At 37.7% G+C, this 18,272-nt stretch overlaps 1 protein-coding gene across 10 annotated transcripts in view; it reads left to right on the forward strand.

The window, feature by feature from the left end:
* The first annotated feature begins 3,664 nt into the window (after positions 1-3,664).
* Positions 3,665-18,272, forward strand: part of rptor (regulatory associated protein of MTOR, complex 1) — a 95,720-nt gene continuing 81,112 nt past the window's right edge. For all 10 annotated transcript variants that reach the window (XM_053638977.1, XM_053638979.1, XM_053638978.1 and 7 more), the window contains exons 1-3: positions 3,665-4,076; positions 4,877-5,051; positions 16,368-16,470. In XM_053638977.1, coding sequence (XP_053494952.1) covers positions 4,884-5,051; positions 16,368-16,470 — 271 coding nt within the window. In that variant the 5' untranslated portion in view covers positions 3,665-4,076; positions 4,877-4,883. The remainder of the gene's footprint in view (positions 4,077-4,876; positions 5,052-16,367; positions 16,471-18,272) is intronic.

An 18,272-nucleotide genomic window follows, 5' to 3' on the forward strand; every position in this document is an offset into this window, starting at 1 on the left:
CCTTGTTCTGTAGCAGGAGCGGTACACTCAAGTGCCTTTATTCATGAGGAATGTGTGCTAGACCTTTGCTAAACCAACTGGTGTTCCTCGAGGGTCTGTGTTACAGCCATTAAAGCGTCACACAGAGACTCAGATAGAACCATGGATGTTCCTGCAGAAGGGAAAACGTTTCTGGCCATTATGGTCCAGATTCAGGGCATGCTCTATGGGGTCAAAGATCACTTGGTGGTGCCATATACTCAATCTGTCCTGCTAAGATGTTGATTGTACTTGAATGTAAAAGAATGTGGCAACACTGGGACATGTCTACCTACACTGTGCCCCCTTTGCATGCGTTAAAGTATTATGGGATGCACCGGAAACTATTTATGGCTGTTTTCTTGCACCATAGATAGTAAAAATGCAGGCACGCTGTCCAGCTGGTCAAATGGACAATGTTCTGTAAAAAAATATATATAGAAAGTGGTGCATTTTTATATATCCATCATATTTCCTGGTGATACATTATATGATACAATATGAGCACAGAGTATAGCTCTCAGCAGACTGCAGTACCAAAGACCACTCAGGCTGTAATTCAGTTACACTCTACTTCCACAAATAACAGCTTTATAACGGTCATATTCGTATACGGCACACGCACAGACATTTCGACTGGAAGTAGTTCATCAACCAGCCTGTGATTTTGGGTTTTTGTTTCATCCTTCCTTTACAGACTTTTCAACTTCACGCGATATTTTACACATGCGGCTTTTATGCGTGTCAAGTTTCACACATTTTCACACGTGTGATCTTTCTGATGATTCATTTATTTTCTAATGTGATTTCTCCACATGGGTTATTATTCTCACATATGAATTTATATGTGATTCATCGTCGCATGTCATTTTCTGTTTGATTTGTTTATTCCCACATTATTTTCCAGTGATTCATTTATTTTCACATGTGAATCTTTTATGATTCTTTTTTTTCATGTGTTTGTTTACATGATTCATTTGTCTACATGGTTTACTATTTTCACGTGATTTTCTATTTAATTTATTTATTTTTATATGTGAAATTTTATTCACCCCCCTCTCCCCCACATGATTTTCAACTTGATTAATTTATTTTCACTTTTTTTAACAATTCATTTTTCCTGTGAATTTTTCACACGATTCCTATATTTTCCAGATTTTTTTTTCCACACAATTTTTTTTTTTGCTCACATGTACAGCATGGAGTTTCATTTATCACATGCGATTTTCTCAAATGAATACTTCTTTTTTCAGATGAGCACATATTGTTCACATGATGTCACGTTTGTCTACATGAATTCATATGCGCACTTTCAGAGGAAATGCATCTTCACATGTTATTGTGTAAAACATACAGTATGAGCTCATGTAACGTGATTTTTCTGTGAGGATTCAACTGCATTTTTCCTTGTAAGAGATTCTGCGAGAGACTGAATGCTTAACCAACAATCTTGAGGCAAAACTGCAAAATTGATATTGATCACTTCTTCCCATTCATGTTGGTGTAGTTCTCTAATAAAAGTAATAAGAAACAGTTTAGGAATGTCACTTGGGAAATCGGATAAATATCACCCTCAGTGCTCCAAGCAGTAATCCCATGATGCACCATGTCTCACTTTAATTAAGTTATAAAGGAGAAGGTGAATGAAGTGTGTTCCACTCCATCACACTGCCAGCTCCTGCTGTGTGAACAGTAAAGGACTGGGACACACACGCACATGCGCACACACACACACACACACACACAGTCCATATTACCACGTGCCTCCACTTTGTTACTTAAAAAGGCATTTGTCCTTGTGTAACTGCTTACCCAGGACAACGTCTCCTCAGTGAAGCACAGAGTTCATAATATTTTGAAGTACTGAGGAGGTGCAGCAGCTAACAGGGTGTAGATCAGAGGTGCAGCAGCTAATGGTCTTATGCAGAGCCAACAACCTGTCTCTGAATGTGGACAAAACAAAAGAGATGATTGTTGACTTCAGGAGAGCATGGAGCGACCACTCTCTGCTGAACATCGATGGCTCCTCCGTGGAAATCATCCAGAGCATCAATTTCCTTGGTGTTCATCTGACGGAGAACCTCACCTAGTCTCTCAACACCAGCTCTATAGCCATGAAGGCCCAGCAGAGTCTCTACTTTCTGCAAAGGCTGAAGAAAGCCCATCTCCCACCTCCCATCCTCACTACATAATACAAAGGAACTATTGAGAGCATCCTGAGCAGCTGCATCACTGTCTGGTTTGGAAATTGCACCTCATCAGTTCGCAAGACCCTGCAGCAGATAGTGAAGACAGCTGAGAAGATCATCCAAAATCACAAACATTTACACCACATGCTGCATCCACAAACCCACCAGCATTGTGGATGACCCCACGCACCCCTCACACACACTCTTCACTATCCTGCTGTCTGGAAAAAGGTACAGAAGCATTCGGGCCTTCACAGCCAGACTGTGTAACAGCTTCTTCCCCCAAGCCATCAGACTCCTCAATACTCAGAGACTGGATTGATACACTAACACACACACACACACACTCTGAACTGAACACCATCCCACTCCCATTCAAATATTTGCATATTCCTTCATTGACACTGTTGCATTTTTTGCTGCTACTGTATCATAAAAAATATAGTATCTAATTTATTGTCACTATGTACACTTTATATACACTTTACCTGGCTGCTACCACAATAACTGCTATGTCCATGTTTGGTCCTGGAGGAACATTGTTTCGTTTCACCCTGTACTGTACCAACTGTATATGGTTGAAATGACAATAAAACCACTTGAACTTGAATTCTCAATTCTGATTGGTCAAAAGTTACTGATTAGTTTTCTATAACTGCACAATTAATCACAGGTTTATACTCACAGAAACTTGTATGGAGGACACACATAAACAGATTTAAAAATGTGTGTAAACATTAATGTGATAAAGTTTTCTTTAAGGAGACGTTTAGATAACATTCACAGATTGAGTCTCCGGTGTCAGTGCATGGTGTACTTTAATAAATAAAAAAATCTTAGCATTGTTAAACTGCCGTGTAAGGGAAATGAAACACTTTGGGGTTGTAAGAGAACGTCCACGTCATCACCCCGTCTTTGATTAGTTCTAACAGCACATTCATGTTTTAATTCAAATTGCATATAAATAAATTTACAAACAATAAGTAGGAAAATTAAAATGATTTGGGGGGAATAAACCCCAATACGAGTCGGATATAGGAAATATGGTTGAAATGCTTGTTCGACTATATAGCATGGTTTAGATGCCTTGAGCTTTTAAAAAAGGTAAAGAGAGACTTCTATAGCATCTAATACTCAACAATAAAGATTAAACATATCACACGTTTAAAAACATTTCCAGAACTTATGCTGTTTAAATTTTTTATCATAAAGTTTTTAATGGAAGTTTTTTCCATGGCCCAAAACGACAACTCATACATTAGACATGATCAAATAACACTTAATATATTTATTATAGCCTAATTTGTATAGAATATTTATGCGTGTGTAATTTGTTTTTATTGTGTTTTGTTGTTATTTTTAAGCTAGCAGTGTAACTTTGACTACACACTACAGACGCCAGATGATGACTCCGGGCGTGCTGACGTCATCGCGTACTCCTGTGGTGCATTCTGGGCGTTCGGACAAGATGGCGGCGCCCTTGCGCGAGTGCTGAGCAACAATTCGTGTCGGCGAAGGAAAAAAATAAAAACAAGAAACAAAAGTGAAAAATCGGTTTCGCTGCACGATTACGTCCACGGCGCCGGAAACAGAAGACGACGCCAAGGCGCGCGCAGACGCGTTTATTCGTGCCGGAGCCTTGCGTTCGCGAGAGTCGGCGTGAATGCAAATGAAAATGATGATGAAGATGATGATGATCATGGTGGTGGTGGGCCTGTGTCCGATCCGTTACCCCTAACGAAGAATCGTCCTCACGTTTCCCTTCCAAAAATAAAAGTACAATAAACAATAAACACACCAGACGACTATCTTTGGATTTATCTCGCGGCTCGTGCTTGAAATTGTGGACGCTGCCGTGTCTTTTGCAAGGTCTGAACACATTACACACGCGCTGAGCTGTCATGTTGTGCAATTTGGGACGCGGCCCAAGTGTGTTAACTGCATGTTAGTGTCAATAACATGTGCATGCGTGTAATTTGTAAGCTTGAAACGGTGTGTGCGCGCGCGCACTAAACTGGAACAGTGTCAGGAAATATAAACACATTAGACCAGAGTTCCCAACACTTTTCAGGGGAAAGTAGCTAATGCATGCCAAAAAGGAGAAAAAAAAACTCTCCTGATGACGTCAGGGGTCATTTGCATGTTCATTGCATTGTCATGATCATTTACATATCAAAAGACGTTTCTCCAGACACTTACAATATAATAGAATTGAACAGAAATTAAGTAAAACAAACAACACCAAGTAAAGCGGAGTTACCACTCTGAGCTTCCTAGAAGTGTTTTATTCCTCTTTTAGCTCCACAGCCATCTGACAACGAGTGCATTTTTTTTAATTGAAGAACAACACATTATACGTGTTATCCGTTTGTAGTTAATGCTGTGGAATGTCTGTGAAACGTGTTCTCACTTACGTTATATATACACTTACGTTAGCTATAAACAGTCGATCCATCGCCAGCATCTCTTTTTACTCTCTTTTGAAGTGAAATCCCTGCAGCTTGTCGCGTTACCAAGAAACCGCAACTAAGTGTAGACTCCGCTGTCCTGAAGATAAACATCTGTATGAAGTTTATATAAAGTATCAAGGCAAAAAATGCTTAATTGTTTGTTTAATTCTGTATCTGACTGTGCTCTGTGCTGTGTGTGTGTGTGTGTGTGTGTTTTAGAAGCCTGATGAAAATGGACGTGGAGCTGCTTCACTCGCCTGCTGTGGCGCTTTCTGAGGAAGACGAGGCCGACATGAGCGACTGGAATCTTCCTCTCGCCTTCATGAAGAAACGACACCTGGAGAAGATTGAGGGCTCCAAAGCACTCGCACAGAGCTGGAGGATGAAGGACAGGGTGAGTGTGTGTGTGTGTGTGTGTGTGTTTCTCGACCTGGAATACAGAAATGATGTTATGACTGACAAATCTCGAACATTGCCGCTGTTTTAGAATTTAATCGCGATGATGTTTCCTTTTTTGTTCTTTAATTTTGATGTTTTGTTATTTGAGCGTGATGACGTTTAGAAGATCAGCTCAGTGGGCGGAGCTACAGGACAGTGTGTGAGTGAGTGTACTGTGACTAGGAACATTCATATCCATGGAAGAAAAAATGTGAAGGTGGAACGAAAGAACATAGGAGAAAGTAATAAATGAAGACCTGAAGGAAGGAAGGAAGGAATACAGCAAGAGAGGAACAGAGGAAAAGAATGAAGAAGGAAGTATGAGAAAGAAAGAAGTGGATGGAGACAGATGGATAGCGAGAAATAAGGAAAAGAAAACGAGCAGAAGAAAGAAAGACAAAGAAATGGACAGAGAAGGAAAAACAGAATGAGTAGAAAGAAAAGAAACTAAAAGAGAGACGGACAGAATGAAAAGGAAGGACAAAGACAGAAAGAAAGAAAGAACAGAGGAAAAAGAAAGGAGAAATGGTAGAGAAAGCATGAATAGAAAACAGTGGTATGTGAAAAATTAAGGGGACTCATTAAATTAATGAGTAGAAAGAAAAGAAACTAAAAGAGAGACGGACAGAATGAAAAGGAAGGACAAAGACAGAAAGAAAGAAAGAACAGAGGAAAAAGAAAGGAGAAATGGTAGAGAAAGCATGAATAGAAAACAGTGGTATGTGAAAAATTAAGGGGACTCATTAAATTAATGAGTAGAAAGAAAAGAAACTAAAAGAGAGACGGACAGAATGAAAAGGAAGGACAAAGACAGAAAGAAAGAAAGAACAGAGGAAAAAGAAAGGAGAAATGGTAGAGAAAGCATGAATAGAAAACAGTGGTATGTGAAAAATTAAGGGGACGAAAGAAAGGAGGATATGGAGGATAGGGAAAAAAAGAATAAGAAAATTGAAGCGTGAAGGAAATGAATGTCAAATGGAGGAAAGAAAGGATTAAGAAAAAGAATAAATTGAGGAATGAACAGAAAAAAGAGAATAGACGTAAACAAAAGAGATGAAAATGAAAGAAATAAAGGTTGGACAGTTGTGAAAGAAAGATAGAGGGGAAGAACGAAAGGAAAAGATAGGATGATGGAAAAATAAAAGTTGGAGGAAAGAAAGAAGGGATGATGTATATTTATTGTAAAAACTGTGTTTGGTCTTGATTGTGTAAGTAAACGTGTGTGAGGAGAGATACAAAGTGTTGTGTTTATTAAAAATTCATCTCTGAACGAGCATGTGTGTGTGTGTGCGTGTGTGTTTATGATGAATCTTGTTCTACGTTTCTTTTTTAAATGAAATATTCACGCCCTGAGTGACTTTCTGTAAATAAGGGGACGAGTGTAAAATCACAATATCACCCAGTGTGTGTGTTTTTTTCTGCCTCAGGCTTCAGCCGCTGAAGTTTCATAACCTTGTCCAGCGCAGTGCCTGTTTGTGGAAATTAATTTTGCGTTTCCGTTTGTGTTTCTCTTTCTCGATGAGGAATTTGAAAAGATTTCACTTGCAGATTTGGATGTTAATTAACGCCGCCTTGGCTTTTATGAGGCTTGTGTCAAACTTCTGCCTGCCAGACAGATTTTTCAGGTCGTTTAAGCGATGTTCATGCTCAGAGTGAATTATAGTTCTGTTTGTTCACTGAAGAAATCTGAGTCTGTGATACAGCAGCTACACAACAACATGACACGATACAGCAACAACATGACACGATACAGCAACAACATGACACGATACAGCAACAACATGACACTGTACATGACGAGCAAGAACATGACACTATACAGCAACATGACACCATACAGCAGCTGCACAACAACTTGACACGATACAGCAGCTACACAACAACATGACACGATGCAGCAGCAACACGACACTATACATGACGCTATAGAACAACAACATGACACTATACAGCAACATGACCTGATACAGCAGCTACACAGCAACATGACACGATACAGCAACAACATGACATTATACAGCGACATGACACTATATAGCAACATGACACTATATAGCAACAACATGACACGATACAGCAGCTACACAGCAACATGACACGATACAGCAACAACATGACATTATACAGCGACATGACACTATATAGCAACATGACACTATATAGCAACAACATGACACGATACAGCAGCTACACAACAACATGACATGATACAGCAGCTACACAACAACCTGACACGATACAGCAGCTACACAACAACATGACACGATACAGCAGCTACACAACAACATGACACGATACAGCAGCTACACAACAACATGACACGATACAGCAGCTACACAACAAAATGACACGATACAGCAGCTACACAACAACATGACACGATACAGCAGCTACACAACAACATGACACCACACAGCAGCTACACAACAACATGACACGATACAGCAGCTACACAACAACGACACCACACAGCAGCTACACAACAACATGACACGATACAGCAGCTACACAACAACATGACACGATACAGCAGCTACACAACAACATGACACGATACAGCAACTACACAACAACATGACACGATACAGTAACAACATGACACTATACAGCAGCTACACAACAACCTGACACGATGCAGCAACAACATGACACTATACAACAACATGACACGATACAGCAGCTACACAACAACATGACATGATACAGCAGCTACACAACAACATGACATGATACAGCAGCTACACAACAACATGACACGATGCAGCAACAACATGACACGATGCAGCAACATGACACGATGCAGCAACAACAGGACACGATGCAGCAACAGGACACTATACAGCAACAACATGACACTGTACATGACACTATACAGCAACAACATGACACTATACAGCAACAAGATGACACGATACAGCAGCTACACAACAATATGACACGATACAACAGCGACACAACAACATGACACGACACAGCAACAACATGACACTATACAACAACCTGACACGATACAGCAGCTACACAACATGACATGATACAGCAGCTACACAACAACATGACACGATGCAGCAACAACAGGACACTATACAGCAACAACATGACACTATACATGACACTATACAGCAACAACATGACCCTATACAGCAGCTATACAACAACATGACACGATACAACAACAAGACACGATACAGCAGCTACACAACAACATGACACGATACAGCAACATGACACTATACAGCAACAACATGGCACTATACATGACACTATACAGCAACAACATGACACTATACAGCAGCTACACAACAACATGACACGATACAGCAACAACATGACACTATACAACAACCTGACACGATACAGCAGCTACACAACAACATGACACGATACAGCAACATCATGACACTATACATGACACTATACAACAACATGACACTATACAGCAACATGACACAATAAAGCAGCTACATGACACGATACAGCAACAACATGACACTATACAGCAACAACATGACACAATACAGCAACAACATGACACAATACAGCAGCTACACAACAACGACACAATACAGCAGCTACACAACAACATAACACTATACATGACACTATACAGCAACATGACACTATGCAGCAAGATCATGACACTATACAGCAACAACATAACACCATACAGCAGCAACATGACACAATAAAGCAGCTACATGGCACTATACATGACACAATATAGCAACAACATGACCCTATACAGCAACAAGTTGACATGATACAGCAACTACACAACAACATGACACTAGAGCAACAACATGACACTATACAGCACACGATACAGCAACAACATGACACTATACAGCACACGATACAGCAACAACATGACACTATACAGCACACGATACAGCAACAACATGACACTATACAGCACACGATACAGCAACAACATGACACTATACAGCACACGATACAGCAACAACATGACACAATACAGCAACAACATGACACAATATAGCAGCTACACAATAACATGACACTATACAGCAACAACATAACACAATACAGCAGCTACACAACAATGACGCAATACAGCAGCTACACAACAACATGACACGATACAGCAGCTACACAACGACACCATACAGCAACTACACAACAACATGACACGATACAGCAGCTACACAACGACACCATACAGCAACTACACAACAACATGACACTAGAGCAACAACATGACACTATACAGCACATGATACAGCAACATGACACAATATAGCAGCTACACAATAACATGACACTATACAGCAACAGCATAACACAATACAGCAGCTACACAACAGCATGACATGATATGATACGGGATAATGTTTACAAATATGAAAGATGAAAATATATAAAGTAAAAATCCATCATTCAGAATTACAGCTTATGATGAACCTACAACTCTTGTGTGCATAAATAAGCACACCCCAGGTGTGATGTGTTCACTCGTCCACTCGGCATTAAGACATTTTTATTTCAAAGCAGGAAAGCATCGTTTTCAGCATCGCTTACTGATGCTTGTTAATCACTTACTGAGCTCCGGGAACACAATAAGACGCCAATGATGCACGGGATGAAGAGGAATAACACTGCGGCCTTGATTTCCCATGAAGCACATCATCATTTACTGGAGCACACACTCCACAGCAGTGAGGTGTCAGAGCTGGACAATAAGTCACAAGCATGCCATTATTGCGATATCAATATTGACCTTTACATACTGTACATAAAATCACTAATCGCTATGTTAGTCATCAGTGGAGTCAAGTTTACTGTTTCTTGCCATGGTTGCAATGGTGCCACCTAGCTAGTATGACTCAGCTTTGATCGTAGTTTCTTCAAAATTCACACAAAAAGTGAATATTAATATAATAAACAGGTGATGAGGCCCGCTTTTTTAAACTAAAGTTAATTTCAGAGATGTATCAAAGACACGAGAAAATTTCCATAAAGGACTCGTTATTTCCGTAAAAGACTTGTTATTTCTTTCATCATCACTTTAAATCTTTTTCTTTTTCCATCAATCCCCCCCCCCCCCCCTTCCTAGTTCTTTCATTCAGTTGTTTCATACCTTCACTCCCACTTGAATGGAAGAATGGAAGGACAAATTAAGAAAAGAATAAACAAAGGAAATTCTTTATTCTTTTCTTCTTTTTTCCTTCCATTGTTGCTTTCTTTTGCTTTCGTTTTCTCTTTCCATTTATTATTTCATTTATTTATCCTTAATTCTTTTTTTAATACCCTTTCTTTATACCCTTTCGTTATACCCTTTCTTTCTTTCTTTTTCTATCTTTCACCTACATTATTGTATTTGTTGTGTTAAATATCTGATTGTTTTTATGAAATATTATTAATATAATAATTAGGAGAATGCTGTATTGTGATTTTCACCACTAGAATAAAATTTTAAATTCATAAACCTTCTTCTTGTACTCCACACACTCCACTGTTAGAACTACAGCTTTACAGTATACATGCAAATAAGTGTGTGTGTGTGGTTTTATAGAAGACCGATACCCCTGTGTGTGTTAACAGCTTTAATTTATAACATGCAGAGCAAATAGAATAATCAGTGATCCTCAATCTGAAATTTCCCACTGTATAGTTTATTGAATAATCAAACACTATATAGATTCTCCTTTAAGATTGCTATAGTAACGACTTGTTCACAGGGACTTGTTCAGCATACGTCCCAAATGAACGGATTATAACATAACGTTTCTGTAACATAATGACTGCTCTGTAACATAAATATGTTTCTGTGACATAAGGACTGCTCTGTAACTATGGCTGCAAGAAAAGATTATTTGTTCATATTTAATGGTCTAGCAATCTGGATATACACAAGCTCCACTTTGTAAAGTTTACAGGTTACAGTCTTCTACTACATTTAATATAATATGCTCCCCTGCCTTAGAGGACTTAAGTCACCAGCTGTTTTCCGCTGTCACTTGACTATTACGCTTCCATCTAATGGAGACATAATGACGGTTCTGTTACATAATGACCGCTCTGTTACATAATGACCGCTCTGTTACATAATGACTGCTCTGTAACATAATGACCGCTCTGTTAGATAATGACCGCTCTGTTAAATAATGACCGCTCTGTTACATAATGACCGCTCTGTTACATAATGGCCGCTCTGTAACATAATGACCGCTCTGTAACATAATGACCGCTCTGTAACATAGCAATGGTTCTGTAACATAATGACCGCTCTGTAACATAATGACTGCTTTGTACCGTAATGACCGTTCGGTTAGATAATGACTGTTCTGTAAGATAATGACCGCTCTGTTAGATAATGACTGTTCTGTAACATAAAGACCGCTCTGTAACATAATGGTCGCTCTGTTAGATAAAGACCACCCTGTAACATAATGACTGCTCTGTAACATAATGACCCTGCTGTAACATGATAACGGTTCTGTAACAAAATGAATATTCTGTGACATAATGACAGTCTCTAACAAAATGACCGCTCTGTAGCATGATGACAGTTTTGTAAGATAATGACAGCTCCGTAACAAAATGAGCGCTTTGTAATAAAATGACGATTCTGTAACATAATGATGGTTCTGTACCATAATGTCTGCTCTGTTAGATATTGACGTTTCTATAAGATAATGACTGCTCTGAAAGATAATGACAGTTATGTAACATGATGGTATTTCAGTCCACTCTGGCATTTTTATTCACTTATATCTCCCCAAGACCCTTTTCTTTTAAAAAATATTAATTATAAAATAAACCAGATCGATTATGACTTCAGAAATGAACTCTGGGTTTATGTGCAGAATTTTTATGGCCGGGCCACGTTGTTTGTGTGTTCCTCATTAGCATGACGTTATTTTATCGGTGTGTGCGCACGCTGTGAGCTGAATCTTAATATGGGGTATTCTAGGGGATCAATGTGTGTGTGTGTGTTAGTTAATAGTTTTAATTTATTACATGCAGAATAAATGGAATAATCAAAGAGCTCTGATCCAAAACCGCAGGAGAGATAGAGAGAGAGAGAGAGAGAGAGGAAGAGGGAGGTGGAGAGAGAGGGAGAGAGGGAGCGAGAGGGGAAACGTTTGTACGGAAGGAAGAGGTTTCTTAGGCATGTCTATCATGTTCATCACTTAAGCTTCGTATCTGCTCCTCAGAAACAGTGAGCGAGAATGAAAATAAGAAAGAATTGATACAGAAATGTTTTAAACGAGATGATAAACGACTTGTGTAAAAAGTTTAAATAAATGATAAGAAATCAAGGAACAATGGGAAAGGCAGGAAAGAGAAATAAGATAGGAAGAAGAAAGAGCAAAGGAAGTAAGCAAGCAAGAAAGAAAAGGAGAATAGATAAATAGAAAGATAAAGAAAGCAAGAAAGGAATGAAGAGAAAGAAAGAAAGACAAAAAAAAGATAATGAAGGAAGTAAGAGAAAGGAGGAGAGAGGAAACTGAAAAAAAGATGTAGCAGGGAAACAAAGACCCAGTGGAAATAGAAATAAAAGTTAGAAAAAAGAGGAGTACAAATGGAAAAGAAAGAAATGGTGGGATATAGAGGGACAGGCAGAGAAGGAGGAAGAGAGATAAAGAAAGAAAGAGAGTGGGAGAAAGGAGAAAGAAAGACGTATAGCAGAGTAGAGTGGTGTTTTGTAGAGAAACGCCCCATGGCATATTTTAAATATCTCTTTCTCTGACGCTCGGTTAGTTTTTATCGATGGTTGTTTTTCTGGGGGGTTTTAATGATTAGTTATTAGCTCATTCATCATGCTAATTTACAACAAATCCATTAAAAAGTTGCTGTTTTTTTGCAGATAATTTCAGACGTCACATTTGAATGATAGAACGCGGCGCACTCTCACCTCACACAGAGTCATGTCACTTTAATGAGATTTTAATGAGTTATTAATTGCGGATGTCGTGACATGATGTCATTAGCGTCGCTACTGAACTCCGTGATGGTGCAGATGCGTGTTCATTAGAGGAACAAATTCTCAACTGGACTGACTTTAACTTTACTTTTGTTTATTATTTCGTGACGTCTGTAATAAACACCTGTACGTCCTCCCAGATGTTTCCATAATTCTCTTCAACTCAGTTTCATGTGACCTTCAGATCCAGTTTGTGTAGCTTATTAATTATTCCACTGATACTCTGGACTGACCAAAGAGTTTAAAACAAGCTGTTTATCGCCTACACACTCATCGTGTTTTATTCACCTGTGCACTAGTGACGAACTGTAAACCACAGACACCGGACACCAGGCATGTATACGCTCCAAAACATCATTAACTCTCACAATATGCAGCTGTTTATCGCAGGATGGAAGGATGATAGAAAGAACTAAAGCAAAAAAGGAAGGAATATAGAATGAAAGAACTAGAGAAAGAAAGAAATATGGAATGAAAGAACTAAAGAAATGAAGGAAGGAATTTGGAATGAAAGAACAAAAGGAAGGAATATGGAATGAAAGAATGGAAGGAATATAGAATGAAAGAATTAAAGAAAGAAAGGAAGGAATATAGAATGAAATAATGGAAGGAATAAAGAATGAAAGAATGGAAGGAATGTAGAATGAAAGAATGTAAGGAATATAGAATGAAAGAATTAAAGAAAGAAAGGAAGGAATATAGAATGAAATAATGGAAGGAATATAGAATGAAATAATGGAAGGAATATAGAATGAAATAATGGAAGGAATATAGAATGAAAGAATGGAAGGAATGTAGAATGAAAGAATGGAAGGAATATAGAATGAAAGAATGGAAGGAATATAGAATGAAAGAATGGAAGGAATATAGAATGAAAGAATGGAAGGAATATAGAATGAAAGAATTAAAGAAAGAATGGAAGGAATATAGAATGAAATAATGGAAGGAATATAGAATGAAATAATGGAAGGAATATAGAATGAAATAATGGAAGGAATATAGAATGAAAGAATGGAAGGAATGTAGAATGAAAGAATGGAAGGAATATAGAATGAAATAATGGAAGGAATATAGAATGAAAGAATGGAAGGAATATAGAATGAAAGAATGGAAGGAATATAGAATGAAAGAATGGAAGGAATATAGAATGAAATAATGGAAGGACAGAATTAAAGAAAGAATGGAAGGAATATAGAATGAAAGAAAAAAAGAAAGATTGGAAGGAATATAGAATGAAATAATGGAAGGAATAAAGAATGAAAGAATGGAAGGAATGTAGAATGAAAGAATGTAAGGAATATAGAATGAAAGAATTAAAGAAAGAAAGGAAGGAATATAGAATGAAATAATGGAAGGAATATAGAATGAAATAATGGAAGGAATATAGAATGAAATAATGGAAGGAATATAGAATGAAAGAATGGAAGGAATGTAGAATGAAAGAATGGAAGGAATATAGAATGAAAGAATGGAAGGAATATAGAATGAAAGAATGGAAGGAATGTAGAATGAAAGAATGGAAGGAATATAGAATGAAAGAATGGAAGGAATATAGAATGAAAGAATTAAAGAATGGAAGGAATATAGAATGAAATAATGGAAGGAATATAGAATGAAATAATGGAAGGAATATAGAATGAAAGAATGGAAGGAATGTAGAATGAAAGAATGGAAGGAATATAGAATGAAATAATGGAAGGAATATAGAATGAAAGAATGGAAGGAATATAGAATGAAATAATGGAAGGACAGAATTAAAGAAAGAATGGAAGGAATATAGAATGAAAGAAAAAAAGAAAGATTGGAAGGAATATAGAATGAAATAATGGAAGGAATAAAGAATGAAAGAACCAAGTAAAGAAAGTAGTAGTAGTAAGGGAAGAATGAAAACTAGAGAATTAAGTCAAGAAAAGAAGAAGAACTACAGAAAGAAGGAAGTTAGAACTAAAATAAGGAAAGACAGAAATTGAATAACTAAATAAAGGAATGAAGAAATACAAAGGGAATTAAAGCACGAATGACATAAGAACAAAAAAAAGAAATAAAGAAAGGGACACAGGAAAAAGAAAATGTATAAATAAAAGAAAAAACATCAGGAATGGAATTTGAAATTGAAGAAGGACGAGATGGTGAAAGAAGAAAAGCGCGGGACATGTCTGAAATTCTTGGTGCTGATTGGCTAAAACGTACATCGGACTTTTTTTTCCTGGAAGTTCATTAGATAAGTGTGTAGCGTTAGCTGGTTAGGTGATTAACTAGCTGGTTGTTTCATTTGATCTAGAAATGTCAAATTAGATTTATGTTGCTATTTGTATACTGTGTATGTATGTTTTAATGACACGATGTGTTTTGGGTGTTGAGGGCACATCTGTGCCGCAGTGTGTGTGTGTGTGAGAGAGAGAGAGAGAGAGAGAGAGAGAGAGTTGCGATGCTGAGAGTGCTGTTCAGATAAACGAGCCTCTTCTCTGCTCCTGAGCGCTCGTAAAGCGACTATAAACCTAAAACACACAGCGATGTGATGACGTGCCAAATGGACCATAATGGTTTTAAAATGCTTAGTGATGTGCTGCTGCTGTCAGAACAGCCACCACCCTTGTGTGTGTGTGTGTGTGTGTGTGTGTGTGGGTGATTTGCTTTGGTGAAAGTTTTTCTTTTGCAGGTTTAGCAGTTAGATCAAGGTTTTCCATCTTTGTTTTCTGGAGCAATACCGCCGTGGCAACAGTAGCTGTCAATCAAACTGCTGAGCACTCCCTCTGAAAACTCTATATTGTGTGTGTGTGTGTGAGATCGATCTTTACTTTTTTTTTTTAATAACAATGAACATTGAAAGTTATTGACTAGTTAATGATTGTTTGTACTGTTTTATTGTGTTTTTTTTTTTACTCAATTATCTCTCATTTTACTTTTTTCTTTCTTTATTGCTTACTGTTTATTTTAGATTTTTATAACACATAAAAGCTCACGATTATTTTAGTTGTTTATTTTTATTTTATAATTTTTATAGTGAGTAAAAGCTTATGATTTTTTAATGACTTTGTTTTATTATTTTTATTGGATTTTTTTTATGAGCTAAAGCTCACGATTTTCCTTTTTGTGCTCAGGTATATATTTTTCATTTTATTTTTCATTATTTTCTAAAAATGAGTAACAACTTGTATGTTGTGTGTCTTGATGTACTTTTTCCACTTTAAATTAAATTCTGTTAAATATATTTTATTTGTAATGACTTCTAATTGGAGTTTTTGCTTTTATGGATTTGTTGTTTGTTCATTTATTTATTTATCGTCGCAAGTTATTCATGTCTCTCTCTCTCTCTCTCTGTAGATGAAGACAGTGAGCGTTGCACTGGTTCTCTGCCTGAACGTTGGAGTCGACCCTCCGGACGTGGTGAAGACATCGCCCTGTGCCAGACTGGAGTGCTGGATAGGTAACATCCTTTCCATTCATCCCTCCATCTATCTGTCCTTCCCTCATCCCATCCCTCCTCTTTTTTCCTCATCACCTTTATATGCTTTTCAGTCCAATACATCCATCAATCCATCCATTAACTATTTCATTGCTGAAAGCCCTAAAGCCCCTCACTTTTTGTTTCTTCACCTCTATTTCTCCATCCATCCATCCTTCCAGCCATCGACTGTTGAGTAACATTGATTGTCCAGTTTGCCTGGTGGTCTGTACACTGATTTTACAAATTAGGTTTGTCTGTCACTCCATCATTATATCGATCTGTCACTCTGTTCATCACTCCTTTTATTATTCGTTTTCTTTATCTGCTCTATCTGTCCATCCATCTGTTCATTACTCTATGCATCCAACCATCCATTATTTGATATCCGTCTTATAAACCATCTGTTGTTCTAGTCACCCACCGTTTTGTGTATCCATCCTTCCATCCATTATCTAATATCCATCTTATAAATGATCTGTTACCCCTTCCATCTATCCATCCATCCATCCATCCACTCATCTATGAAAGCCTGAATCTGCCAGTCCCTTAACCTTTTTTTCCTCCCCATCCATCCGTCCATCCATCCATTCATCCATTCATACCCAGTGTTTGAAACAGTGTCTGAAAATATTGACTGATAACACTACAAAGCAAACTTTACAAAGCAGTTTTGTTTAATTTATTTCAGGTTACATTTACATTTACATTTATTCATTTAGCAGACGCTTTTATCCAAAGCGACTTACAAAAGAGGAAATACAAGCAAAGCGATATATCAAGCAGGGAGCAATACAACAACAAAGTAGTGCTACCATACAAGATTTTTTAATTGAGTTCTAGAAAAGCAAAGTGCATAGAGTAGAGGTGTAAGAGCCAGAGTCATTTTATTTCTTTATTTAAAAAAAAAAAATTAAGGTTAATTTGGGGTTGGCATTTTAGGGGTTGATTAGGTGTTCACAGAAGTGGGTCTTTAGCTGTTTTTTGAAGATGGTGAGAGATTCTGTGGTCCGGATTGAGGTTGTAAGTTCGTTCCACCACTGAGGAACAGTTAGTGTGAAGGTTCTGGAAAGGGACCTTGAGCCACGCTGAGTGGGAACTACTAAGTGTCGGTCGTTAACCGAACACAGATTGCGTGAGGGAACATAAGCCTTCGGGAGAGTGTTGTGGTAGGAGGGTGATGTTCCAGATAAGGTCTTGTACGTGAGCGTCAAGGCCTTGAATTTGTTACGGGCGGCTACAGGAAGCCAGTGGAGGGAGATGAAGAGGGGTGTGACATGGGTTCTCTTGGGCTGGTTGAATAATTTAAGGTTAATTTAAATAGCAAGTTTAATTCCATTTTTGCTTTAAAACAATTTTTACAACCCAGTCATTCCAGAAATGTAATGGCGTTATCAATATCAATATCCATGCTGACACTTATAATTAAAATGGCCCTACCTGCTCACTTTCAGGAAATACATTTTTAATGAATGTTTTCCATGAGCAGTTTATTACTATTTATTTTTTTTAAATAATTTTTTTCGGAAAGAGCACTAATAGAGTGTAATTTTATTTAATTTTTACAGATTTATTTGTTTATTCAGGAGCCGAGTTTGATATGTTTGTAGCGTTATTATTGCGAAACTTAATGACGTGCTAATTATCCTCTGAGGTCTCGCTGAGGTGATGCCAGCTGTCCGTCAAACTCCTAATTTCAGCACATAACTATTCATTTACATTTACAGCTTATGGCAGACGCCCTTATCCAGAGCAACTTACATTTATCTCATTTATACAACTGA

Source organism: Ictalurus furcatus, chromosome 12 (genome assembly GCF_023375685.1).
Source record: "Ictalurus furcatus strain D&B chromosome 12, Billie_1.0, whole genome shotgun sequence".
Lineage (NCBI taxonomy): Eukaryota > Metazoa > Chordata > Actinopteri > Siluriformes > Ictaluridae > Ictalurus > Ictalurus furcatus.